A 27,234-nucleotide genomic window follows, 5' to 3' on the forward strand; every position below is an offset into this window, starting at 1 on the left:
TTCAAAGGAAATTCTAAATTAGTAATTGGATGCTAGTACTGATATAAAATACCAATCAGTTTTCTCAACTGGATATTCACACATGAAGTATATTTTCTGAACACTTACTTTAACCTAAACTTCTGCCTTATTATGGAAGCCAAACAGCTCTATACCAAATAATTAACTTTTAATCATTGAACTGTAGTGCCAGAGTTCATTTATTCAATGGTGCCTAAATATTCTTAGTTGTAATTTAGTTATGCAATACACTGGACTCTAAGTACATCCAATTTTATCTGTTCCATAAATGGACAAAATCAAAAACGTTTGACCAATTAAGGATCTGCTGGAACCACAGAATTTGTTTTTCACTAATTTGCTACTCAGTTAAGAAAAAACCTGAGATTTGAAGATCACTGTCACAGGAAACAGTTAATTTGAATGTTTTAGAGCAATACAGCTGATGAATAAGGGCTTTCTATGATCTGATAGTCCAAATGCACACTTAAAAATACAGTGATTGATCTTTAGAAATATTTTGTTAAAAAACCCAACCCAAAAAAGCCCCATTCATCGCTCAATTTAGTTGGCCTGAAAGAAAACCTGAAAGCCCCCCCCTGCCCCTCCCTAACCACCTCAAATTCCAAAACCCTAACCCCTTCTCAAGGCATCTGGATGAACAGAAATCTATACCTACTTCTGTTCTATTCCTGGCCTACTGACACTTAGACAAATCACCTCCCTTTTATTACTACCCTTTTAGACTAAACTCAGTGTAAATGGATTATCACATGTATAACAGGTAGGAAACTAAAATATTGCATCACCGAGTCCAGAGGAACCCACTGCCCCATCAACCCTGGACTTCTTGCTAGCAACTAACATTGCCTTCCAAAGAGTAATCCAAATGATTTAATACTAACTTAAATAGGAAAGGTATAACTGAAAGAAAATGACCTCTTCTTCAATTATTTTTGAAGTTTCCATTCTTTTAAAATACAGTACTACCTGGATGCATAATATGAAAAGTATTTGAAATTCTACCACACAGAGTTGGTATTTAAGGGTTATTTTTCCCCCCAGCTTCTAGTACTGAAGTACTATCCCTTTAAACGTATTTTAATTGCTTTATTTCTCTTCCGACTGACTTTTTTCGGAGTTCACAGCGGCTGTATAAAACCTTTTATGAGAGCTTGTGAATTTACATTCCTCTGCATCAATACTATCTGCCTCACAAAGGTCACCTAAGACCCAACATATAACGTAAGACAACCCATTTTCATCTCCCACACTGTGCTGCTTCAGCTTGGTGGTACACAACAGTCTTGCAGCATCATACAGCACGTTTGGTGATGTAGGGATCGCCCTAAGAGAGACTAAAGGCGAGCCCCGACTGTCTGAATTAGTTCTCTAACTTCAGTTAGACAACAGCCCACTGTGCACTTCAAAGTTGGCAAGACTTACAGACTGCCAAGCAATTCATAACTTTGTTTTAAACAGGGAAAAGGAAGTTTGTGTCTTAGCCCACGTATGTTTTGCATTTTTTTTGTTGGTGGGGGGAACATCTAAGAAACCAAAGCCAAGTTCTGTTTGCTTTGTTATTATAGCACTGTTGATTTAAGCATTAAATGGAAAATTAAAATTATAACAATTGTTTAATAATCATACAAACACCAAATCCTAATAGTAACTAAAAAATAATAAAAACTAGTGTTTTCATAGCTTCTCATGGAATCTCTGGGTAGTTTTCAATGCTAATTCAAAACTAATTTAAATAGAAATAAGTACTAACTAGGAAGAGAGAATGTAAAGTCTTGCAATCAATCACTGTACCTTTTACTTTGCAAATTCTGTCACTAATTTGAAAACAAACCTGTGTATTTTTACAGTTCTCCCAGAACAAGGTAACATGATTTCTCAGTGCCTTTTTGCAGTTCTGCCCTTCTCCCTCCAGCAAGCCCTGCTACTCTTTTTGCTGAAAACGTGGACAACTTCAATTCCACTTAACTGATGTATGGTGCAGCCTAGCTAATAGCAAGCACTTAAGTACAGTGTGTATTAAGCTGCAGTACAGGAAACTACAGGGTCACCTGCAAAAGGACAGCATGCGAAGATATAAAAATAATTTTTTCCTGACTTGCTGACAAAGGAAAGAAAAAGTTAATAATCATCCTCCTCCATATGTGCAGAGAACTCAAAGGATCTCACTTCCTGAATAAGGAAAAAAGCCAAAGTCAAGGACTTACCTATTCTGGTAACTGTAGTAGGCAGCATCACGAGGAATAGTACACAACTGCTTGCCGTAGCAGCACAAGGTCTGTGGAGAAAACTCATACTGCAAAACAATGGTGAAAAAAGAAGCTTTAAAATGTAATCTCATGTTAATCAAGTATCTATTAGGCAAACCTGATGCTTACAGATATCATAATACATTGTTATGTTTATCACACTCTTCCAAGATATTGTAAATATATTAGCACAGCTCTCAATTTAATTACAATTATTAACTATATAAGCTAAATAGCTGACCTTCTAACCACCTACAACGTACATGGGAAACAAGCAAAGCATTTTAGTATTGCTTATGACCAAAAGAGGTGTTCTCCAAGGGAGAAAAATGCAACAATAATAATAGAATAGCAGCAAGAAGGATGCTATCTACCTTTTTTAGCTCTTAGCATGCTTATAATAAAGCCAAACTTTTAACAAACCCTTCATTCAGTATTTCAGTTTTTTAAAAAGGAGTACAAAGCACATGTTTTATCTGATTAATCTAGCTAGGCTCTTTGGAAGAATACAACTCCATCCCTGGAATACATACCTTGCGCCCACAACAGTAGCCAAGTGATTGCATAACAGGATCAATTTCTTGTTCAAACACCTCCGCAAGTTTAGTGCAAAACTTATAGACCCTGGAAGTCTTGCGATTGTAAAGCCAGGCATTGTTAAACATTAGCCAAACATCATCCACATACTGCCAGGGTTCTTGGTACTGGCCAGTATCCAATTTACGTTTAATGGTTGAAAGATCCATAGGATTCTTCACAATGTCAAAGTAGTCCTTTAAACACACACACAAAAACCTTTATTTTTAAGATGTCAACTGTTGACAATACGTTGAACAGAAAAGACAAAATCTTTATATGAGCCAAGACAAAACATAAAAACATTTTTTTAATGCTAACTCACCGGAATCCCTAAAAGCTGGGGATCCACAGGCTGTCTAAAAGGTAGAGACTCTGGGTCCTGCCGGTACAAAGCTTCAAGGGTAGGCATGAGAGCCTGGCGCAGCTCCTCAGGTTTGAAAACTGTTAATGAAAGTCAGAAAGGTTAGAAAATTTCCTTCCGCATTTCCTAACCTTGACTCCCCTTAAAAAAAAAAAAAAAAAAAAGAACGATGTTAACATAAAAGTCTTAAGAGGGACTCCTGATCTGCATAGCTGATTAGAGGCAAACCTTAAAATCAAGAGGCTACCATGCAGTTTTTATGTTTACCTAAATCACAGTAGGTGATACTCCCAGAATAAGGAGATAGGAACAACTGTAGCCCGTGACGATACATATCCTAGAGCATTAAAAAACAAACAAAAAACCCCCACACACAACGTATCCAGAACCAAATTAATTCAATTGCTTCAACATGGATGAACATTAGCTCTTCAGAGAAAAACTAAGTGGATTCTCCCCTCCCTCCCTTCTAACAACCTTGTTTGCTATTTCCAAGCCAACATTCTTCCAGCAAAAAACACCATAGTGGACAGGGCCGAAGAGCCAGCTCCACAGAGAGTAACCAGATGTCTTGATAGCTGGCACAGGAGTTTTCTGGCCATAGTATACAAACAGTCCTGGTCTGATAGACTGTTAATTGATTTTGAAAGTGTTAATACTTCTAGATTTATATGCATCATTACAACGACTTGGCAACAGTGGCATGGCAACAGCCATGTTTCTTACAATAGGATGACAAGGACAAGAAAGGCAATGCATTTTCTGAAAAATAATGATAACTTGGAGAGCTCTTTGAACATCTCAGCAGTGTAATTACATTTATTTCCTTAGGAACAGAGTCTTTAAATAGGGAAGAATGCCTATTACTGAGAAAAAAAGACAACTAAGGAAAGCAAGATGGCATCTAATTCATCTACCTGGCTGAAACGAGAACGATACCAATAAAAGGGAGCGATTAGAAGTTCTGTTGGAAGCACTTAAATCAACAGGGCTACAGTAACCCCTTCCTTCGAGGCTGATCATTGCTTTTGTCACTCAAACGGTATTTTGGTAAAGATATAAATTGCTTTTTGGGTCTTATAGTTAAAAATCTGTAATTTTTAAAAAGTTCTTTTTTTTCCCTTTTTTAATTTGGGCGATATTTCTGAGAGGAAGTCTTTTTGTCTCAACTACACTGACTGAAATTACACTCAAAATAAAGCAAGACAAGAAATTAAGTTGACCCTACTCAAAAAATTTCTAAAGCATTAAGTTCTCAATTTTTTTAACTATTTGTAGATGCTGCAGCTCCTGGAAATTGTTAGTCAGGATGAAATTTTTAAGACCATTTGAGTGCACTGCCTCTAACTGGAGAGAGGATTGCTGCTCATGTACACAACAGGCACGATACCACCCAAGTCACCTAAATCACAGTAAAGGACTAAGCAAGCTGCCAGAAGGGCTTCTGCAAGGGCTTGCCTTACAGATACATCAAGATCTCATGCTGCTACTACCGAACTCAGACTCGCCAGATTAAAAACAACATGAGCCAAGGAGGCCTACATTTGGTGTTACAACAACAAATGCATCTTGATGATCATTTCAGCTGTTGCTACAGCTGAACTACACTGACAACATCCCAAGAAAATGGCAATTGTCTTCCATATTTATTGATACCATATATGCAGGCACCTTCCTGTGAAAGGAACCTTACTATATACTCTCGAAGTTTTATAAACAACTACTAAATTATATTATGGAATTCTTAAGAACAGAAAGAAATAATAAATTCTGTTCATGAGAAAAAGTATTCTCTATTGCTTCTGGAACCATCTTGCTCTGGCTCAGGTAGTTCATAACCTGATAATCTGAATTATTTCATGTAATGAAATTTAAAGGTCAAAAAGCACCTTTTAATAATCTATTCTGGCCACCTGCTTGACATTGCTTTTAGAATTTTCCCCTGTGCCGGCCCCTATAACAACATACCACTAAGCTACAGTATCCTTCAAAATAAATCCAATCTTTATTTAAAACCAAACTACAGAGATTCAGCGCACTTTTGCCAAGTTCCTTAAAGCCTAATTATCTTTGCTGATAAAGTTTACAACCTACTTTCATTTTGAAGTTTGAAAAAATAAAAATCAAAATCCAGTTATTTCGATTTATGACTTCACCTAAAAACACAAAGAAAAGTTGCCTTCATCTTTAGCAGTAAAAACCTGTTCTGCCTCTAAGCAATATGACTAATAACAGAACATTTGATCACAGGATCTCCCTATACACAGATTTTACAAGAAAGTTTCTGTTCTCCCCTCTCCCCCTTTTCCAAAATGAAATGCTCTCGGTTCTCCTCCGGTAGCTAGATGCTCTTTATAAGGAGCTGGCATCCAGTTATCCCATTTTGTCTTGCATGCGTGGGTGGTAAAAAGAAAATGGGATCTTTGCCTGAATCATGATGACGTATTATCTGCCAGAGAAGAGTATAATGCTACCTTTTAAAAATTTTATTTCTTTCAAACAGAGGAAATCCTGTGTATGATTACTAAGGAGAAAATTCGTAAATGAAGATGAAGAGATCTTTGAAACAATAAGGACAATACACTGGTATATCCCCCCCAAAACCAAGCCCTTGTAGGTTTTGCATTATTATGTCTTATAAAGAAGGGAAGAAACCAGTAAAACTTATCTTGAAGGTCAGCAAACTAAGGCAGCTATCTACAATGAGGAGACAGGAGCTACCCAAATGAGTATTATACCGTTTCTTTTGAGAAGACTGCAAGGGAAAAGGCAAGGAACCAAAAACCTTCCTTTCTTGCTTACGTTAGATTTGCAGAAAAAAAAGCAAAACCAAACCAAACAAAATCCTGAATTTGGAAGGGTTTGGTTGCCCGCATTTATGAAGGCAAAACCTTGATGAGGAAGAAAAGCTTGCTGAAGGGGTGTCTGCAATTCTCCAAAAAAGCTAAACTTCAAAAACTCAGATGTAAGTGAACTGAGCAGACCAGTATCTCAGCAGGATCATCTTGGTCTGTTTTCTAGCCCGTACAGTATTTCCCATCACTTAAATCAGGTTACAGTCTAGTTATATTAAGTGAGCACAGTCAGGCCAATGGTGTTCAGTACACCTGGATGGCTGGTACAAACAGATGAGTTTCCAACTCCACAACATAAGTCACCTGTACCCAGAAAAACAACCCTCTGGTGTCCAGATGAATCTTTTCAAACATTAAGGTATCAGGCTGCAACTTGCTAAGTTATCTTATAGTATACACTCCATGACACTTCCAACCATGCGCCTTCCTTCCCCCTAGCAGCTGCAGCATGTATCTGCTACGTCCCAGGTTACTGTGGGGTACACCTCAGGGATCTGGCCACATGGGAAGGAAGAAGAGCTTCCAATACTTCTGTAACCCATGCAAACTCCAGATGAGTCTCATAGGTAGTTTTAAAATATCATATAGCCCTTAAGCAAACTTCACAGTATTTGCTCTTGAATACTTCTTGGTTTGTTTAGCATTTTAATACAAACGCTCTATTAAAGTTGGACAAACTACTTGGTGAGAAAATGTCACCATTTAAAACTGTGTACACAGTTGTACCTACCCATGCTGCACATGTATTATACTACAGGGTTACTTAGTGACACTATTTCCAAGATAAAATTGTGTTACTAAATGAGGTACTGGAAATACATAGTAACCCAGACTGAATCAGCAGAATAATTCTGCAAGAATCTTCCACTTTCAACCACTCGCCTCGATTTACTTGCAAGCGCACTCCTTCTAACAAGCAGCGGTGATTCCTTCCGCTGGGAATATAACTGGTTTATAAATGCTAATAAGGTTTCCACTCCCTATCTTACATTTTGTTTGAAACAGTCTCTGCCATTTAGTTCTGCAGCATACTCTTATTTGGCTGGCCCACTGTGCTACAAACTGAAAATACCATCTACAGGAAAATGTGTTTTATTATAAAAATATGTTTAGTAATTAAATGCAACCCCAAGCATATACAGGAGATCAAGATTCAAGCTGCATAAACTTTAAAACTTTATGATTCCTTGATCATATTCTGGAAAGCATGCACCCATAACATTCTCCTAATATAACTATATGCAGTTTCCTTTGCAAGGGCAGAAGAAAAAAAAGTAATGAAATGGATCATCACTTTCCCTTTTTTGACATTTGCAGCATGTTGAAAGTACCTTTGGTCAAAAACTAAAAACTAACCACAGAAAACAATTTCGAAAAAGCAGATGCTAAGAGACAGAGGTCTCTGAACAGCTAAGGCTTTTGAGTCCAAAAACTTAATCTTGCAGGCTCCCACAAAGTCTGCACTGCAAGTGGAGTAATTTATTTTTGTCTGTTTTAAGAATCTTATTCATTTACTTCTTACTAACCCAAGGCATGCAATCACTTATATAAGTCCATTCAAGATCTGTAATGCCATCAAGTTTCCTTCTGGAAAAACATACAGTACAGATACAGCCACATCTAAATCTATGCTAATGTTGTGTATTAACTTAAGAGACTACTGACCTAACTACTTCTGAGGAGAGAGCTTTCAAATGAACATTACACTGACAACTACATAGGACTTTAAAAAAGTTTAAGTCTATTAGAGCAGTCCAGCCTTGGAGGAATACAGATTCAGGAGAGGAGTCCAAGCACCTAATTCTCAGAGAAGTGAATGCTAAAACTCACTATGAAGGTGGTATGTGCAGCCTCTAAGAGAAAAGCAAAGCAATGGATATTGTTGGTTACTGAGAGCACTCTTCTCTACAGCGAGCTCCCCTGAAAGAGCACTGGCCAAGATGTACATGGAGAGATACATGTATATAATTTCTCCAACAATCACTGCCTTACTGTTTTGGTCCTTTTGGGCAGAAACTGGAATCTGCGAGAAGACTGCTAGGATCAAGACCACAATGATATGCTTTTCTCACCTGTGATTCATGTAACATTAAAGGAATCCTACTTTCAAAAATAAGTTACAGAGTATTGATCTCCTAGAGCTCCGTGTGCTGGAACACACGTGCAAACAGACCTTCCAGCAGGAGCTGAGACCGTGGAAAACAAATGCTAGTAAAAACAAAGTACACAAGAAAAACTCAGTTTTCATACACATACTTTTTTTGCGTGGCTGAGAAGGTGACGTGGATTGTGAAGTGGTTCCATTAGTGCCGCTCTCCTCTTCCTCTTTAACATCTACTTTTATTTCAGGCTTCTTTTCTTCTATTTCCATTGGCTCCTGTTTCAGTTCTGTTCCATCTGTTTCTTCTTTTGTTTGTGAAGATCCTTGTAAATCCTCCTCCACCTTAAGAAAGGATGCAATGAGATATACTATTACATCCATGACCCAAACTTCAGTCATCAAAATATCAGTTTGAGATTGTCAAAGCACTCTCCATCCATGGCTTTCCTCAGGACAGTTACTTTCCAGTAACTACCCTCCTCTCGCCCCTTAGCTCACCAATTCAGACACATCATTAAGTGCTTTTATATCTATCACTGCTTTCAGTTAAGCTGTATAGAATCTCATTTACCTCAGTCTTAGCTTCCACTTGTGTCTCACTAGTCTCTGGCTCAGTTTCTTCAGTTTTAACTTCTGATTTGCTTTCTAGCATTGGTGCATCTGGTCCTAGTTGCTGGGAATTCGTATCAGCACTAGCAACTGAGGCAGGGGTGGGGACCCTGTTATCAATACTAGCTGCTGCCTGGGATAGCTGTTGTAAAAACAGTACAAAAGAAAGACACTGCATATATAGAAATATTTTCCTTTACTAAAAAATGAACAGCACAAAAGAGACATGAGATGATATGCTAAAACAGTGCAGAACATGGATACAGGAGCTCACTGTAACCAAGTTTCAATATCACACATTTAATAACTCTGCTTTACAGAGGAGAAGCCAAGGAAGAATTCTGCCCCAAGAAGGCTTCTTTTACAGAGAAAACACCTGCCCAGTAAAACACTGTACATTCCTTGAAATGTGCATTTGTCCTGACTGTATCTTAAGAGAAAAAAAATTTATGCAAATCTCATGATCAGAAAAGACCGATTCTGATTAAGGCCAAATATAGTATTAGGCCTGTTATGCCTCATCTTTCTGCACACTGCTGCCATTTTTACTTTGAGCAGTTCAAAGTCATTCAATACGCCCCCCTCCTTTGAACAATGCTGAGAACATCTGAACGCACACATTTTTATACAACTCCATAATGAACCCTTTGGTCTAAAGTAGAAGCTACTGTTGACAGCTATGGGCTCTACACATTCATGACATGGTGCTATACATAGGGCGAACTCTTGTGGAATGCCACTACACAAGAAAAATGCAACTAGCTGGTACTTACTGGAGTGCCAGGTGGCTGTGCCTGCACAGATGTTGGCTGTTGCTGAGATGGCTGTGGGGTGGGCACAGACGGGGGTTGAACTGGGGTCTGAGGTTGCGGTGTGACTTGAGCCTGTGCTGCAGTCTGCCCTGTAGGCGTGCTTTGTGTCTGTGTCGCGTTTGGAACAGAACCCGGTGTCGGTGTTGGCGTTTGTCCTGAAGATGAGACTGGTGTCGATGGCTGAGTGGGTGCTGCTGGCTGTGGAGGAGTCATTCCAGTTGGCGTTTGGTGCTGAATAGGTGGCATCCCAGCAGCAGTGGACACAGGAGGTGTAGTCTGATGTAGAGGTGGCTGGGTCACTGGTGGACATGGTAACTGCGCACTCTGCGGTCCTAGCATGTTCATGGAGTTGGGAAGAGCAGCACTGGGAACCTGCCCCTGCTAGAGAGAGAGAGAGAGAGAGAGGTTCTTTTACAGACATGTGAATCCAAAACTCCAGGAATCACACTTATCTTTTAAATCACAGCACTGAAGTCTTCTTTAAAAGTATACTGTAAGTCTAAACGTGAGATCAGCTATAAACAAATGCTGCTATCGCAAATTACTATGCTCTAATTTCTCTCATCGTTTTCATCAGCTCTTAGTCAATGACCTTGCTCCTAAACCTAGATGTGCCATGCACGTCTTTTTACATTAATTCTACTGGCACAGACAGGGAATCCTCACGATCTCCAAGTAACACAGAAACCCACAGGCAGACAATCTCTAAATCATGTCATTAGCTGGGCAAAGGTCAGACTGCATACAAAATGGTTTCGAGCAAATACACATTTTAGGCCAGGACTCTAGAGCAGCCCTGCTTTAGAAGACAGTTCAACACATTTAATGCCTGCCCCATTGTGCAGTGCAAGACTTGAGGGGTTTTTTTGTGTTTGGTTTTTTGGGTTTTTTTTGTTGTTTTTTTTTTTTTTTTTTAATTTTAATTAGACTACTCCAGATGCTTAAGAAAATTGTGGATCTGTTTTTCAGAGCAGCAACAATAAAGTATTCTGGATGTGCACAGACTTTTAAACTATACATTTTACTAAAGATTGCATCAGATAACTGATGATAAAAAAGAATACTCTATCCTCAGATGTACCTCTTACTCTTAGAAATCTAAATCAATGAGTAGTTTCCTGCAGATGAGGTTTCAAATTTAAAACATGCTTCTATATTGCCTATACATAGTTTTATTGAACTAATTGCATTAGGAAAAAAAAAAGATAAAAAAACCAAAAAAACACGTTCACCACAAAGGTGGTCAAACGACTGAGCCAGGGCCCAAGACATTGTAGATGCTCCGTCCTGAACATAATCCAAACTTCACCTGACAGAACACTTTGTAACCCGATCTAAGTTATCTCTCATTTGAGGATGGGGCTGAACTAGAGAACTCTGGAGGTCTCAACTAACCTAAATTACTTGGACTCTGAGTTTTAAAAAAAAAAAAAAAAAAAAAAAAAAAAATCCTCTCCCTGTGGAAAAGCATATACTTTGGCATCATAAGCACAGCTGCTACTTCACTGACTACTACTGTTAACAGAAAAATGTTACAGAAAAAAACCACAACCAATTTTCTGTTCCGAAGTAGAGAGGTTAAAACAAACTTTAAAAGATCTTCCCCAACCACTTCATTGTAATTCTTGATTTAAAGTAAGCTACTAACATCCACACAAAGACAAAAGCATATGCTTATAAATGTCCCATGAACTAACTTGTGATACTCCCCCGAAAAATCTCATCAGCATACATTTTTTAGAATTTAAATCAGGCATTACAGGGCATTGCCCCCCAGTTAGCATATATAGCTAGATTATATAAAAGCTTATGAAGAAGGCAGATGTAACCCAGGATTCCCCAAAGACAGGGGTGACTACAATAAACAACTGATATATAAATAAACGTACATAAATAAATTAGAAGAAAACAATTGAGAGTAAATAACTATTAGAAAATACATCTTACCTGTGCCACCCCGGCCTGGGCTGTTGATTGACCCATGCCCACGTTGTTCACATTCATAGCCCCACTGGATGCTGGAAACTGATTCTGGGGCAGGAATTGGTTCTGGGTAGGAGCCTGACCCATCATGTTGTTGGAATGAGCTCCCATCATGTTCTGTGGCTGAGGCATTCGGGAAGGAGACATTGCCATCTAAAAATGAACACCCAAATTAAAGATATTACCATTTAGCATTATGTAGCAAGACAAAGGAAAATAACCTCAATGTAACTGATGAAAAGATAAGCCAAAAAAATAAAAGGAAAACTGGCTTCAGTAAACCAAATGGAAGTGGGCATACATATATAACTTTAGCATTTGTTCCACAGTATTCACGAGAAAGTTATTTTTAAACAGGTAATATTCAAACGCTACTAAGATTGTTAAAACTCCCATTTTGTACTCTGAGCTAACAGAGATAATCAAGTGAAACTATTTTTGTTTTTCTAAAGAATCAAAACACATTTTCATGAAGAATAAAGAAGGTACATATACTGCAAAGACAGTTTCTGCAACAACTATGCTCTTCCACAGACTGTTGGAGATTATTGCATCTCTGGCATCTACCTCTCTAAAGATTTATTATTTTTTTTTTTTTAAACACAAATATTGAAAACAAACACCTCGATAAAGCCTGACAGACTCAGTACGTTTCCATGAAATTATCCTACAATTTACAGTACTACTCTATGACATGGCCTTTTCAGATCAGTGTTGATACTGCTAAATGTAATCAACCAATTTTGAGAACTTGGTAACAAGAAGTACGAACCGCAGGAACAGCGCCCATGTTGTTCATTTGTACAGGATGGTTCATCGGAGAAGCTGCACGGGGTCCCATGGGTGCTTGCGGCATCTGTACATTCCCTATGGACATGGGGTTAAACTGATTCATTCCTGCAAATGCACCCCCAAAACAACTCATTAGGAACAAGTCATCATTATGTATGTATACTCTACTATAAAATTCACATTTGTTATGACTAAAGTTTGACAGCCCTCCATGTCATCTTTTTCCTTTAACTTAATTCAAATTACTTGGCTTAAGAGACAAATCGGAATGCAAGAAATATTTAAAAGAATACCAGTTCGGGTGAAATGTAACTTTTGGTGTCTAAAAAAATTGCAAAACATGAAGAGTGTGGATGATCTGTAAAGACAGGATGCTATTTGTAAGTAATACCTTGAGATAGTTTCTTAAAATCAGGTATTTGCCTTGAAACAGCAATGTCTTTATTCAGGCCTCGCTGAAATGTTTGAAGTAAATATGATAAAAATATATATTGCATATATGAAAGCAACTCCTAGCCTCAAATCAGGACAGAAGCTAACAATATGCCTAAAAAGCTGTTGTGACTTTCATACAAAACACTTAATTCCTCCAAAACACCCAAACTTTTCTAACAGTAATAAATGTGTAAATAAATAATGATGGAGCTATACTTGCTATCAACTTTTTCTCCTATTGAAATGAATTTCAAAAGGATGTAACTTCTCAAGGACATTTCAAGACAAGTTTCGATTTACTACTAACATTCAATCAAGAAATAAAATAATTGGGGACGCTTTTTTGGAGGAAGCTGAAGCACCTAAAAGTCATGGGTTTGTATTTTTCAGAAGAAAGAAACCGCAAAACCCGAAACCACACCAAACCAGAACACCAACACCCATGAGTCCACAGCAGCCTAAATCAGTGATGGCAAGCCATCAGTGCTATGAACAAGCTACAAGGCTTTTTTAGATGCACTTTGCATCAGAAACCAAGAAAGGATATAATTAGTTACACAGATTCTAGGACTAATGTGCTAAGTTTGCAGCTACAGGTGTATTTTTGGCTAATTAACTGATAAAAAAATTCCAACATCCTCCTCCCCTCCCTGCCGTTACAGTGTTTTAAATCAGATTATCCACAGTATTCTTGCTTGCGCTCTCTTCTTTTTGAAAGGACTGAATTACTCCCCAATTGCTAGCAAAGTACTGAGCACATACTGCCAGTTCTTAAGACAAGAACGCACTGAGACAGTTCCTGCCACAGAGCAACAACAAAGAATGATGCTCAAAAAAGACAGACCCGGTAGTTCTCCCCACCCAACTCCAAAAGAAAAACAGAAGGTCAGCTTTCCCCAACTAATGATTATTTTGAACCCACAAACTGCAATTAGAGAGGAAAACATAGATACCTTGAGAAACCTGCATACGACTTATAGGCACGGTTGGCATGGACATAGGCCCATCTGCAACAGAAAGAAGAATGGTCAGGAACAATCAATTTAAAATACAAACTCAGGATTAGCATGAGAGCCCCAGGACACAAACTGTGCAGAGCTACAGCTGAAATGTAAAGCATCTCCTACAGGAGTACTTACTGGGTGGCCTCACGGGCTGTGCCTGGCCCATGGCAGCAGCCACCTGTGGGATACCAGGGGGCTGAGGTCCTGGGGTCTGTAAGGCTGGCTGATTTCCCAACATCCCTTGTTTATGTAGACGAGACCTCCGCTTCTCTTCTAGTTCCTTTTGTATCTTATATATTTTCTCTGCTAATAAATGATAGTATTCATCCTAAAAAAGAAAAAAAATACTACTCAGCATCAGGTATAAGAAAGCAGCAACAGAACTCATGTAGTCACCTGTGGTTTGTTTTTTTAAATGTATACACCTGTCTGCTTAAACGGGAAATATTTCTTTTCAGATTTCTGTTAAATTGAGACAGTCTCATCACTGCTTTCATGCAGAAAAGGAAAAACAAAGCTTCCAGAAAACACATATGATGGTTAGCCATAAAGCGAAGTCTCATATCTACCCTGAGTACATTAGTAGACAAAGAAGACTGTAGGTTCTCTGTTGCTTGGACAAAAAACAACAGGAAGCTGTGATTTAGTTTGTAAGTGTTAATGATTTTGTAAGTGTTATTTTCATAATAAGCATTTCCACTAATCCACAGACAAAAGAAAAAGATGTCTCCAGCAACAGTTACATTGAATAAACTTCAGGAGACAGATGTTAAGGACAGATCAATTTTTACATAAAGAAAGGAATCGCTCTTTTCCTTAAGTCTGACTACCAACAGTCTTTGCAGGGAATAAACAAAAACAGACAAAACCCCCAAGGAATTGAGGAAATCAGTAAAAAATAGTCCACAGGCAGAGACAGCTAAACACTACATCTGTATGAGATGAAAAATCCATTTTACTCAATCCACATTGACTACAGATCAAGTAAGACAGTCACAGTGCACAGCAAGGTAGACAATTTTGCTTGTCAGCAATTGCTGGACACACATCTGCCAAGTGCATGAGATTATGCAGCTGTTAAAGGAAAAAAAACCAAACATAAACCCTCAAGACTACATTTCTTTTGTGGGGTCAGCTATGCTCTTAGAACCCAGTGTTACATGGAGCAAAGGTTGAGTGATACTTGTGCCACAATCATTTTGTCTTCATCCAATTTTCATCAAAACCAGAATTTGTTATTACAGTAGGATTGAGTTCATTTCAGAAAACTAATGAGACATATTCCTCACCAGCCATGCTAAGAAAGTCCAGTGTTGCAATATAAAGCTTTGGTTTTAGGTCACTTCCCTCCTCCAAATGTCTCAAAAAAATCCATCAGTGCAGACACTTTCTGCTGTCCAATTTAAAAGCACTACAGCCCCTTCCCTCCTCTTGCTCAACACACTTTACCTGTAACTTCCTACTTGTGAATTTTATATTGTGCTACTCTCACACTGCAAAGATTCCTGAAAAAGGATGTGTTCACAAAGACAACATACTACTAAACCAATGTCAAACTGCTTACAATGATGCCTCATACTAATCTGCTTTTTAATGTCAAAGTAGAATGGATCCTCCTCAAAAAGAAGGAAGCAATTCCACACAGCATCGTTCATACATTTTAAACAACTCCCTTCTTCCAAGTTTGCTGCTTGGAGCCAAATGTTAGATGAATTCCCTTAAGAGACTTCTGGCAATAAGGCTTTGACAGTTGTTTTAAGGGGTGAAGAAAAGATACTTCTGGATATTTATCTGGCATAGAGGTCAGAAGACATTTAATTTTATAACGAGAAGTGTACTATGCTCATCCTTACTGAGAAGGTATTTAGATGCCTATCTACGTCTATGAAATCTTCGTTCTATCTGAAGTTGGCCTCCAAAGCTGCCAGGATGATCAAGGGTGATCACACACAAGTCTCCCTTGCTTACCTCTTGGTAGCCACAAGGAGAAAATGATATTGTCACTGACCAACACTGACACAGCAGCAGCATTACAAGTACGGCCACTGCCTATCTGCCTCTACAAAATAAAACTTGCATTCCACCTTCAGCTCTTCTGGGAGATGGTCTGAGAGGGGCAGACTAAGTGTTACTGTCTTACTGGATGACTATCACCTGAAATGCCACTAACTACTCTCTTTAGAGACTCTTACCTTACTTAAGAAAGGACCTCAAGATTCTGATCAGGTAAAATCTCACTAGCTATTATTACTGGTGCTACTAACATTGTCTTTACCTGATGAAAACTTTCAGGGAGTGGTTCCTTTAGGGTATAATTACCACAGTGTCATAATGAAATAGTATTCTCAGCATATCAATGAACAGGGGTTTGCTCCCTCTGAGTAATAAAGATTTGAACTGACATCTCTTTGCAGACAGAGCAAAAATCATGAAAAAACCCAGAAATTCTGCCTTGTTTTCCATGCATAAGGACAAACACAGGCAAACTGACTACTTATTATGTTGAGACGTGAAACAGCTATGAGTCTTAGCCAAACTACTCTCAGTGCTGCTGAGTAGGAATAATTCCAGCAGTGCAGGTAAAGGTAAGCAGTATAACAGGACCGAGTCCTAGAGAAAACCTCCAAAGGTAAAGAGGTGTTAAGTTAGTTTTAAAACTACTATTTACACAGACTTCCAAAAAGGAGAAAGTCAGTAAGAGAAACATCAAGAACTGCAAGCTGTGCTCCAATCTTCATGCGCATCAAACACACTTTCAGGAGGAATGAAAAAAGGACTGGGACAATGTTGTCTAGTTTTCATGGAGCTCAGGGAGGTGAATTAGCTTGGAGTGACATTAATCAGAAAGCTTGGGACTATACAAACACTGTCATAGACACAAAGTATGACTTTCCTCATCAAGAGGACAGTGAAATGATTCTCTGTGGTCTTCATTATCCTCATAAGATTTGTGATACTACTGTCCTTTAACATATAGTGAATAGCTGGACTGAAGCAACATACCCTACTATTAGCAGACTCATACATATCTCCTTCCACTTTCCTGGCATAAGCCACCAAGTTCTCCATGCGGCGATCCTTCAGTGCTGCCGGATCAGGAGTGGGAAAGATGGCTTGGACACTACAAGAAAGGAGAAAGAATAGAAGAAAAATTCTTCAGAGGAAAAAAAAAATTCAGTACAGCTTTATGATATTCACCCTGGACATTCCCTTATACATCAGATATGTAAAAGTGTATCAAAATTGTTTAAAAAACCCCAACAATATTGTACTATTTCTCACAAGATTAAAGCAAATCCAATGATGAAAAAAAAAAAAGTGAGGTTTAACAGTCTAGCATCTAAATACTTGTTTACTACAGCAGAGCGAATTTACTAGCAATATAAACTAATTTCATACCCACTCCTTAATGAGCATGAAGAATGAACTGAAGAGAAGGGTTAAAGGTAACAGCTCATCCTCAGTGGCCTAACATCAGATAACCACTACTGATAACTTTCTCAACAACTGTTCAGCTTAACAGGAGAAATAGTGTATTGAAATTATTTAAAAACATTCAGGAAAAACATGCAGTCTTGGTGAATACTTACAGTTTATGCACTAAATGATTGCGCAGGTCCTGAGTGACATGTTCATGCCATGCTTTCCTTACCCCGGTACTAGAAGGAGGCGCAGCTGTTGGCATTGAGCTGAGGTTTCCAACATTGCCAGAATTTGTGCCATCATTCATTAGTGGGCTAAAATTAAAAGAAAAGGGACTGTTACAGTACAAGAATGCAGAGTTTTGTTGTATGATTGATGCCTGAAGTAATTTTTGAGTAATTGCTTTCATCACTTCTAGCTATTGCATCTAACATACTCTAAGTGAAATTTTGATATCAACAAACTGCAATGCCTAAAGCAGCAAAGCTCAGGAGTTTACAAGACACAGTATGAAGGATAAAGAATCACAACTGTTAAGGTATTTGTACACTTAAAAATACAAAATATTCTTCTTTTGGGAACTCACTTAGAACTACCAAATATTCTGGGGCTCTCTGGGGGGATAAAGTTGTAGATATAGAATTGAAATAAGAAAGAAGAGCGTAGCTATAGATGTGACTGATCATTTCCATGCCAACACAATTACTTTTTAAAGCATGCTCTTTATTTACATTCATAAGTATGTAAATAAATGTTTAAATGAGCAAGAATGAAAATGTGTGCATTACTTATTTGTCCCAAGGGATGTTGGAAGAGCAGTTTCAGAAATTAGACTAGCTTGCTGGTCTGTTGTTATTCCTCCTGCGGGAAGGTTCATCTGGTTGGCTCCTTTGGGACAAAATTAAACATCATTGGTACCCAGCTCACAATTTTGACAGCAACATGGCAAAACTACACTTTACTGACCCAACTCTTTAACAAAAGAAACAGCGTATCAGACAAATACTTTTATGATAATATCTGCTGTGGTGCATATATGTAACTACTTATGGAATCAAGTTACTTTCAGTCTGAACATTTTTTTTTCCTACAAAAACTAGTCTATTAGAATTTAAAATTCATAAACTCTTAAGATTAGTTCAATAAGCTAAAAAGAAGATAATACTAACAATTAAGTTCCAGAGAGAAATTAGCATTTGAGACAGAATTGTGTGCTAGAACAGGTGAAATACTTGTTAAACCAAAATCCTTCAGCAATTCTGTCTAATCACCTCAGACAACAATAAGCTATGGACTATATTTTAAAAGGAACTAAAACTACTGCTATTTGGCAGAGGCAATATATTCAAAGCTTTCTAATATTCAAATGTAAATGCATGCTAGTGTTTATAAATAGTATAATTTTAAGTTATTAATCAACATGAACAGAAAGTCACTACTCTGATCAAGTGAAATACTAGACTATCCTAAACATTCAACAGTTCAATTTAACACCTTAGTTTCTTGGTATTTTTTCCACCTACCCAATGCATTAATGGTCCTCATTTGCTGGTGAGCCTGAGGCTGTGCCGGCTGTTGGCCTTGTACCTGGGGCTGCAGCTGTGTTTGAGGCTGGTTGCCATATGGCAGTCCAAGAGCAGCGTAGGCTCGTTGCATGGAGCTGGGGTCAATTGGATTAGGATTACTTAGCGATGGAGTATTCTGCTGGCCTGTGCCAACAGAACCAATGGAATTTTGGATTCCACCAGCTGGAGACCCTAAAAGGGCTATAGAAAAGAAAGGATAAGAGAAAATGGAAAATCAATGAGGACAAACAATAAAACAAATCATGCCAAGAATCAACAGAACATGCATATAGTTATATGGTATATATTTTTCTGCCAAAGGACAGAACGACACCCGAGATGCCAAGTGGGGAAACTCAGCCTTTGATTCTACAGGACAGAAACCACCCTAACAATTAATACATGCAGTCTAAAGAGAAGTGCTGTAAATTTTGGGTAGATAAGCCCATAATTACTGTAATATACATAAAGTATAGGCTCCAATATAAAGCTAAATAGGATTTTCATGCTTGGGACAGTAGACTAAGGGGAGAAAAAAAAAATTAATTCCTCTACTTCCCTCTTTCCCATCAATCCCATTTTAGGTCAAAATATTTGGCTCCAGAACAGAGATCCTGAGTTCAGCAGAAATACTGTGTCCTTGGACACAAAGGTAATACTGAAGATCTGTTGGCAGAAATTTTCATTCCGAGCAGTCACTAGATGAATCCTCTGAAGGCCAAATTACCCTAAAACCCAAGTTATTCAGAGATATGAAAAGCCCTGATGGGTTTCAGATTGTACTGACAAAATCTAAAATAATTTGAAGACTCAGAAAGGGGATGAGCCTGCCACAAGTTTTGGTAAACAATTTAGATAATAGTATTTAGGTATTCATTAATCATATGACCACCACAACCAACCAACCTCTCTCACTGCACAGATGTATGGAAGAGTCATTTCCATTGTAGACAGGAAATGGAAACAACAGGGAAAAGTAGTTTTTACTAAACCCAGAAGTGAATAAAGATCTGCTTTCTGGTCCTCATTTTAGCTGCCGTTCTAAGTAATAACATGTTCCACTGTGAATGACACATGGAGTATATCCTTCACTATGGAGACACTGCATTTTGGTAACACTCTGGTAGAAGTAATACATACTTCACATTTTCCCCCTCAAGTAATTAAATATGTAATGTGCATTAAAAATTTGTGAGCTAAACATAGCAACAATAATAGCTTTTAATATAGGCAACAATAGCTGTTTTATTGAAATATTAGAAGCAGCACATGGTTAGAAAAAAAATAAAATCAGGAAAACAAGCCTTCTGAGACATTAACAGCATTATCTAGGCTTTCTTAAATCCTTACCCACTATGGAAACTGAGAGAATCACTGAAAAAGATACACACGCTTTCAGCTTCCATCCAAGAGAAAACACACACATTACAGAGTCCAGACTTTTCCCTCTCCAGATGAGAATTCAATTTGATCTCATTTGCCAAAGAACTACAAATAAATATAGTCAGAGACCCCTCTCTCCAGGATAAGCAGCCCCACAGAAAACATCCTTTTTTTCCCCAAGGACAATCCACAGTAATTTCAACGCTGGGTTTACCATGGAAATTAGGCTTACATATGCTTACATTCTGTGGACACATTCATAATAACTTTTGAACTCACTGATCATTTCCAAGCAAGTTTAAAAACAAAGACAGAAGCTGACTGAGATCCTATCAGTTTCATTTAAAAAAAAAAAAAAAAAAAAAAAGCATATTAAAGAGCAACTGTATGAATTTCATGTTGGACTTGCACATAGCACTGTGGAATCACACAATCTAACAGAAAGATACCTTTACACTAGTGCAAGCCAAGAAACAGGAGGAAGTCTCTAGAAAGGTTAAGTAGCACAAAACTTGTGGCACCCTGGAATTCAGAAGGCTTCAGAGGCAAAGGATCTATTCAGGAGCTAATAAAAGTTCCAGCTTGTTAGAGAAAGAGGATGATATTTCTCTGGAAAAGTTACAACAAAAAAAAACCCCACGTGCTTTCAGTGTTGGCTGTAAATCAGAGGCACATATGTCTCTGGAGATGGTAGAATGACCACAGGTGATGCTGAAGGCTGGTAACAGGAAAATGGCTTCTAGCCATCCCACTGAGGATGGCCAAGCATTTCACCATTCTCATGCTCTTCTGGGGAAAAAAGCTGGCACTGATCTTCTGAGGACTGCAAGCTTGGCTTGAAGCTCACACTGAAGCTAAGGCAGAGCTTGGAGAAGTCAACCACCTCTTGCCCATGGCTTTGGGCTGCGCTTTGGCAGTGGTATTGGTTACTATGAAGCACAAGTTCAGCCCGTGTGTTAGAGCAGCTTTAGGTAGCACAATCCAGCCAATTCTAGAGAAGTCTACTTAAGCAAGATCAGATTTCCAGATCTCTATTTCTGCCCCAGACCAAAAGCTACGTATAAAAACTCAGTTTGGGTATCTGTCAGAGTTGACAGTCTGAATGTCACTTTAAAAGTGACAATATGGAGAGTGAGTCTATTCTAAATGAAAAAAGCCCCACTGTTTCATCATAAAACTACTACCATTACTGCAAGGGGACAATGTATGAAGATCACTATTTTGTCTTGCAGTTTGAAAAGACTAACGATATCTCCAAGAAGTTTCACATGTGTGCACGTACCTGTTCAAGCAGGCAAAACTCACTAAAGCTGGTTAACAGCCAAATGTTACTTCAACACTTCAAACTGAAGTATTACTATTAGGGGACAGACTACAATCTTACAGCGAGCAGTATACTTCCAACACGGAAGTGAGTGGCTCCGGCTATTTAGTCACAAAATTTGTAACTCAATTAAATTTCCATACTGGACAGATCCTTTCTGTGGCAGATACCATAGGAAATCAAGTCAATTAAAATAAATACAGCACTGAAACAAACACGAGTTATCACATTAGGCCACTGCTACATGAAGCAATGTCTACTGTGATTTTTTTTATTAACTGATGCTTCAGACATTGATGAGCTCATGATAGAAGCTAGAAGTGTGAAGACAACTCTGTACAGGACTGTTCACATTCTAAATGCTTTAAAGACAACTGAGCTCCATACGTCTCACTGTTAAAGTCACATGTTTTCATATATCTTAAGAGTGGAAGTTCAAACAAGCAGAAGTTAAGCAGCCCCAGAACTTCCTGAACAGTCCTGATCAGGCCCTCTTAGGCATATGCATTTGGATGTAATCTAAATGATCAAACACTATCTCGTCTACAGGATTCCTGTTTCAGTGTGCGAAGTCAATAATGCTGCCTTAATGAAACTGCATTCATGTCTTCTAGAGGGGAACCCCTCTGCCCCTCCAGCTGATCAGAATTTATTTTAAACACAGACTCCTAATGCTATTTTAAGCATGAACACCCTCTCTAACCTGATCACCCCAGTGAAAGCAACATGTTAATCCATGTGAGAAGTCTGATTTAAGTTTTTCATTTTGTTTCCAAATTCTGTAATTCACACTTGTTCAGCAGTATTCAAATGCTCTGTCCTGAAGCTCCTCACCCTGCTCGTTACATCTGTCCTAGTGGCTGGAGCAAGAGTTCTGCTAGTAACCTTGACTCACCTCAGCACAAGCCTGTCCTGCAACGATCGTTTAATTAAAGGCTGTATCATGAATCAGATCACGGGGTAAGTAAAGATTTTATGAGCAGCTTAAAGGTAGGAAGTGTCAGTATTAAACTTCACCACGAATGCCATTTTAATATTTATTTAAAGTTAAGCATTAAACTAAAAGCCTTCACAGTATAGCTTCGTATTAGTCAATGAGTGGAACTTCCTAATCTGTGGGCTAACCATCTATCATGTGGCTCAGTGGAATAACTGATAGCTGGTAGATGACTATTATGTATGATTTCCAGCACTTGAAAAAAAAAAAACCCACAACTTTTTTTTGGTAGATTTTACAGACAGTTACTGACAGTAAGACTTCAGCAAACTGGATTTCATTTCCAGTTTTCACAGGAAATGGGCTCTAGTGAAGAAGTTGCTGTCTACTCTTTCCGAGCACATTTCCTTGTGCACCAATGTGCTCCTTCCTTCTCTACAAAGGGTTAGTTCCCAAATGCTCTACATCCAGGTCTTTCATGTTCTGCCCATACTCAATAACCTACTCCCTCAGCCAGCTAGCTCCTAGTACCTATTTCCATTTCCCTTATCAGATTCCCACCCTTCATCCCTGAGTCCACACACTAAGGAATTTCTGGCCCAGTCTTCTTTAAAATCATATTTTTCGAGTAAATCTGAGATGACTAATCTTCATCTTTCTCAACACAGCTTTTTCCTCACTGCATTTTATTTATAATTTTCCTACAAGGAAAAATAAAGGGGAGACTAGCTCCGTGTTCACAACTCCACCTTCCAGTCTGAGCAGGGATCCCAAAGGTTTTCTAGAGTCCCCTGATCCTGGAATGAAGCTCATCAAGCATGAGGATGGCCCAGGTCATAATAAACAGTGAGCACAGCACACTTATCACCACCTGTAGGGATGCAAGGGGAAGCATAGCCAGTAGCTGCTTGGTGGCACAATACACACCTGCCCAGGCCAGAAACATGAGAATTAAGCAGCTCAAGCATGTGCATGACAAGATGAATCTTCAGAAAAATAACTGTTATCATAGAGCTATAAAACTAGGAAATATACCAACAGCTGTTTGCAAGAGTTTATAACTCAAACTGTGGTGGGCTCAGCAGGGTGCAAGAAGTACTGCCTAACAAAAACAACCTTCCAACCCCAAAACTTTTCAACCAAATTTCGTTACTTCAAAACACAGGAGTCACTGGCCTATTCAAAAGAAAAGCTTCATGTTTTAGCATGTGCAAAATAACACTTGTTTTGCAGTTTACCCCTATCCCCCAGACGTATACATGGTATACACAGTAAGAGCCATGTGAAAGAATTTTAAATTTGTCCCAACATGTACTATTAATAAGTCATGTTACTATCAACAATTACAATAAAAGTTAGTTCAAGATTACTTAGGGGAAAAAAAAAAAAAGCTACACAAATGAAACCTGGCACAGACGTTCCTTGCAAAGAATCTAAACACTACAACATGGAGTAAGACACCTGTAAAGAACCAGCTCCATGGCAATAACCTAAACCCCGGGACTTTTTGCAGCATGAAAATTCCCCAAGGAGTAGGAATAGATAGCTACAAAGAGCACATGAACCACTGCGCATGGGAAGGGTCGAAGCAAGCCACCCTATCGCCATGTTTCAGAAGTGCTGAACTGCAGAACTTTCTAGAAGATTGTCACACTTTGAAGAAGCTGCTTGAAAGCCCAGCACTGATACAACAGGACTCAAAGTAACAACGGTGAAACAGGCATGAGCACAGGAAGGAAGATTCTAGGACTCAAAATTCTTTAATGACTATCACATGGTCATTCATTCTGTAAGGACAACAGCCTGACAAAAGTAATGAGGGTCACTATACTTCTCATTTCTTTTTCCTTTTCTAAATGTTCTCATCATATTCTGCCATATGCAGACCCCCTCCTCCCCTTGATTTAGTAGATGCTATGATTATTTATTCCTAGGAGAGCCAACATTTTCTTCAAGTCTTAAACAAACTTAGCTTAGGTTAGTTTTCACCAGATCAGGCACAGTGTTTTCAAATGCATGTATTAATGTAAATCATTTCACAAACATTTTTGAACACCTAAAAAGGGGTATCCTTTATAATACATCTAAACAAGATTTTTAGTGTTCATCTTCTACTTTCAAATAAACCATGAGGTGTTATGTGTATGACTCAGACATAATCCAGAACAAAGAACCTTGCACCTCAGCATACTAAACCACAAATTTTCATGGTTACTACCACTGGATTATTCATTAATTGAATAGAAGAAGGAGATTTCATATTTATCTCCCCCACATGCAACAAGAGAGCCAAACTCTACACTTACTGTAATTCTGTTGCATTCAAACAACATCCTATTTGATCCCATAACAAAATTATTTTTAAGGACTGTTTTTGTTCAAGTGCCTTCTCTTCTGATAAGTTGTATGAATGACATAAAAACAAATACTGCACAAAGTACTTTTTTACAGCAGCTTGTATTGAAAAAAACAATTCTGTTGTGCTAGATGTTGTTAGCACTTTTATAACAACTGTGTAATAAGGATGTTATGCACAAATGGACCATGTCATATTAAAAAGCAAAGCTTTCAACACATTTTTCAAAGGCCAAACATAACTAATCACTTGCAACAAATTACTACTTTCAAAACAAAAGACATATCTTGTTTACCAAGGAGAAGTTTGGTAAAATGAAAACAAAATCCTTAGCTCCAAGTAGCTCTATATTTATAATTGATTCAATTTTGGAGGGGAACAAAACCAAACCTCCTGAAACCATAATGAGAGCATGCTCAATGGATAATTTGGACAGTCTTACCAGCTACTCTCTCCTCTGCCTTAATCTCACCTAACCTAGGAGCTCTTCTCTATCCTCCAAGGTTTATTATTGTTCCTCACTGCAGTCTCAGCCTAAATGGAAATTAGCAGAATGCTTCCAAAATGATTCAAAGGTACAAGCTTCACAAGTCCTCCAGCTATTTTCCACTTCTTAACCCTTATTTAAATATACTTAGGCATAACATTACTTAGATTTCTAGAACTGCTGCATCTATGCTGTAAAATGTTCTACCTTGGCATCTTTTCAAAGGATTTGATGAGAAGCAAGCCTATCAACACAAGTTCAGTATTTTCTGTTTCAGAGCAAGAGGGAAGAAATACACTAGAAATTGACTGCCCCCAAGCATCAGTAATAGCTAAGCTATTATAAAAAACAGGCATGGGCAAAACCACTATGATTTGCAGAACTTCAGCTAGTCTATACCAGCATTAAACACTCTTAAGACACCCAGACCAGATCTTTCTGTGCACAAGAATTTTTTTTCCCCCAAACATTTTTGATTATTCTTAATCACTAGCATGTTGATTTAAGTTGTTTCTAGCAGCAAGACAAATAATGAAGTAGCATATATCTTCCTCAAAACCCCACCTATATTCAAAACTGCATTATAACTGGAATCTATTGACCTGCTTCACAATAAAACACCAGTTAGAAGTTGCCACACCCTTTTAAAACGGATATGCACTTGATCTGAGACTTTCCCTTTTCCATTATTGTGTATTTAAGTAATAAATTGCATTCAATGATCAGAAAGGAGAATTCACTAGTATAGTCATCCTTATACAAGATTATTAAACAGCTATTAAATTTAAACTGTCAAGTTTATTCCTACAGTGCACATTTCATCAACTTTATTTTAACACTATCATTCCATTGTGACAGCAGTAAAACAACTACTTACGTTGTTGATTTCTTTTGTCACTGGCATTTTTCAAAGGAAGGCACACAGGACAGTCGTGCCGAGTACAATTCTTCCAGTGGGAGATGATTTGTCTTGAAGATGCACAATGAGCAACTGTAATGAGGAAAAGCAATAGAATTAAGGTCACTCCTTGGTTAACTGGTTCTGAATTAACTCATCTCATTTTTTAGAGCAACTGTATTCTTTCTCCTTTACAAGCAATACTGTACATAACTAAACACAGCTAAATGCAACTAAAATTTTTTGGGACCCACCAATGCCACAACAAATGAAGGAAATTAGTATTAAAATCTAAGACAAAGACATAGTAGATATTACACCCTCTTTATACAACAGAGGAGACAAGAAAGATGCTTGCAAGGCTACTTTGGTACTATCCTACTTCTAAAGGGCAAATATTGCATTCTGTTTTCTGAACTGACAACTGCGGAGAGATCAGAAATGGAAACCGGGCAAAGGTAATAAAAAAGGGAGCAGCTGTTTTAATTAAAGAACCAGTTTTGGTACTCATTTGTGCCAGGTATAAGGATCTTCTTGACAAGAACAGAAACACTGCTGACAAATATACAGGAAACCTTACACAGCTCATTTGCAAGAGTACCTTCAGCAACGTGTTCTCACCTTGACAGGCCTTCCCAGCTTGACAGTGTGTCATGTGGTTGAGGACGTTTTTCATGGTTCGACAGTGTGGGAGAGCACAGGCCCGCACCTCTCCATTTGCTTGCTCACGTCTCTGACATTTGTGAGCGTGAAGCAGCAAAACCAACTGCTGCTGGATCAGTTTGCGCTTCTCTGGATCTGCTGTTGGTCCAGTTGCCATTGCCTGCGTCGGTACTATTCCCACTTGTTGTACTTGGGTTTGCATCTGGGACTGAAAGAACAGATAGTTTAGCATGGCATTTGCAAGTCTCAATTCTTATCTTAATCTTGTGTAATAATTTGAGTATCACAAGACTATTTGCCAAGCACTCTGCTACGACTGGCTACAAGGATTATTATGCCAGTCTCTGTAGCATTCTCAAACATTTCTATTCTAACCTTGGAACAGCAAAAATGTATT

At 38.3% G+C, this 27,234-nt stretch overlaps 1 protein-coding gene across 7 annotated transcripts in view; it reads right to left on the reverse strand.

Annotated features, from left to right (window-relative positions):
• The window catches only part of LOC115335526 (CREB binding protein), a 99,075-nt gene that overhangs the window by 24,149 nt on the left and 47,692 nt on the right, over positions 1-27,234 (reverse strand). For 3 of the 7 annotated variants that reach the window (XM_041120392.1, XM_030001278.2, XM_041120388.1), the window contains 16 exons: positions 26,796-27,045; positions 26,154-26,267; positions 18,748-18,990; positions 18,013-18,112; positions 17,392-17,538; positions 16,805-16,922; positions 13,937-14,129; positions 13,751-13,804; positions 12,343-12,467; positions 11,535-11,723; positions 9,549-9,968; positions 8,738-8,917; positions 8,322-8,508; positions 3,172-3,290; positions 2,804-3,043; positions 2,229-2,317 (listed from right to left, as the gene is read on the reverse strand). In XM_041120392.1, coding sequence (XP_040976326.1) covers positions 2,229-2,317; positions 2,804-3,043; positions 3,172-3,290; positions 8,322-8,508; positions 8,738-8,917; positions 9,549-9,968; positions 11,535-11,723; positions 12,343-12,467; positions 13,751-13,804; positions 13,937-14,129; positions 16,805-16,922; positions 17,392-17,538; positions 18,013-18,112; positions 18,748-18,990; positions 26,154-26,267; positions 26,796-27,045 — 2,768 coding nt within the window. The remainder of the gene's footprint in view (positions 1-2,228; positions 2,318-2,803; positions 3,044-3,171; positions 3,291-8,321; positions 8,509-8,737; positions 8,918-9,548; positions 9,969-11,534; positions 11,724-12,342; positions 12,468-13,750; positions 13,805-13,936; positions 14,130-16,804; positions 16,923-17,391; positions 17,539-18,012; positions 18,113-18,747; positions 18,991-26,153; positions 26,268-26,795; positions 27,046-27,234) is intronic. The other 4 variants (XM_041120391.1, XM_041120389.1, XM_041120390.1 and 1 more) reach the window with 3 other exon arrangements.

The sequence above is a fragment of the Aquila chrysaetos genome, chromosome 25 (assembly GCF_900496995.4).
Source record: "Aquila chrysaetos chrysaetos chromosome 25, bAquChr1.4, whole genome shotgun sequence".
Lineage (NCBI taxonomy): Eukaryota > Metazoa > Chordata > Aves > Accipitriformes > Accipitridae > Aquila > Aquila chrysaetos.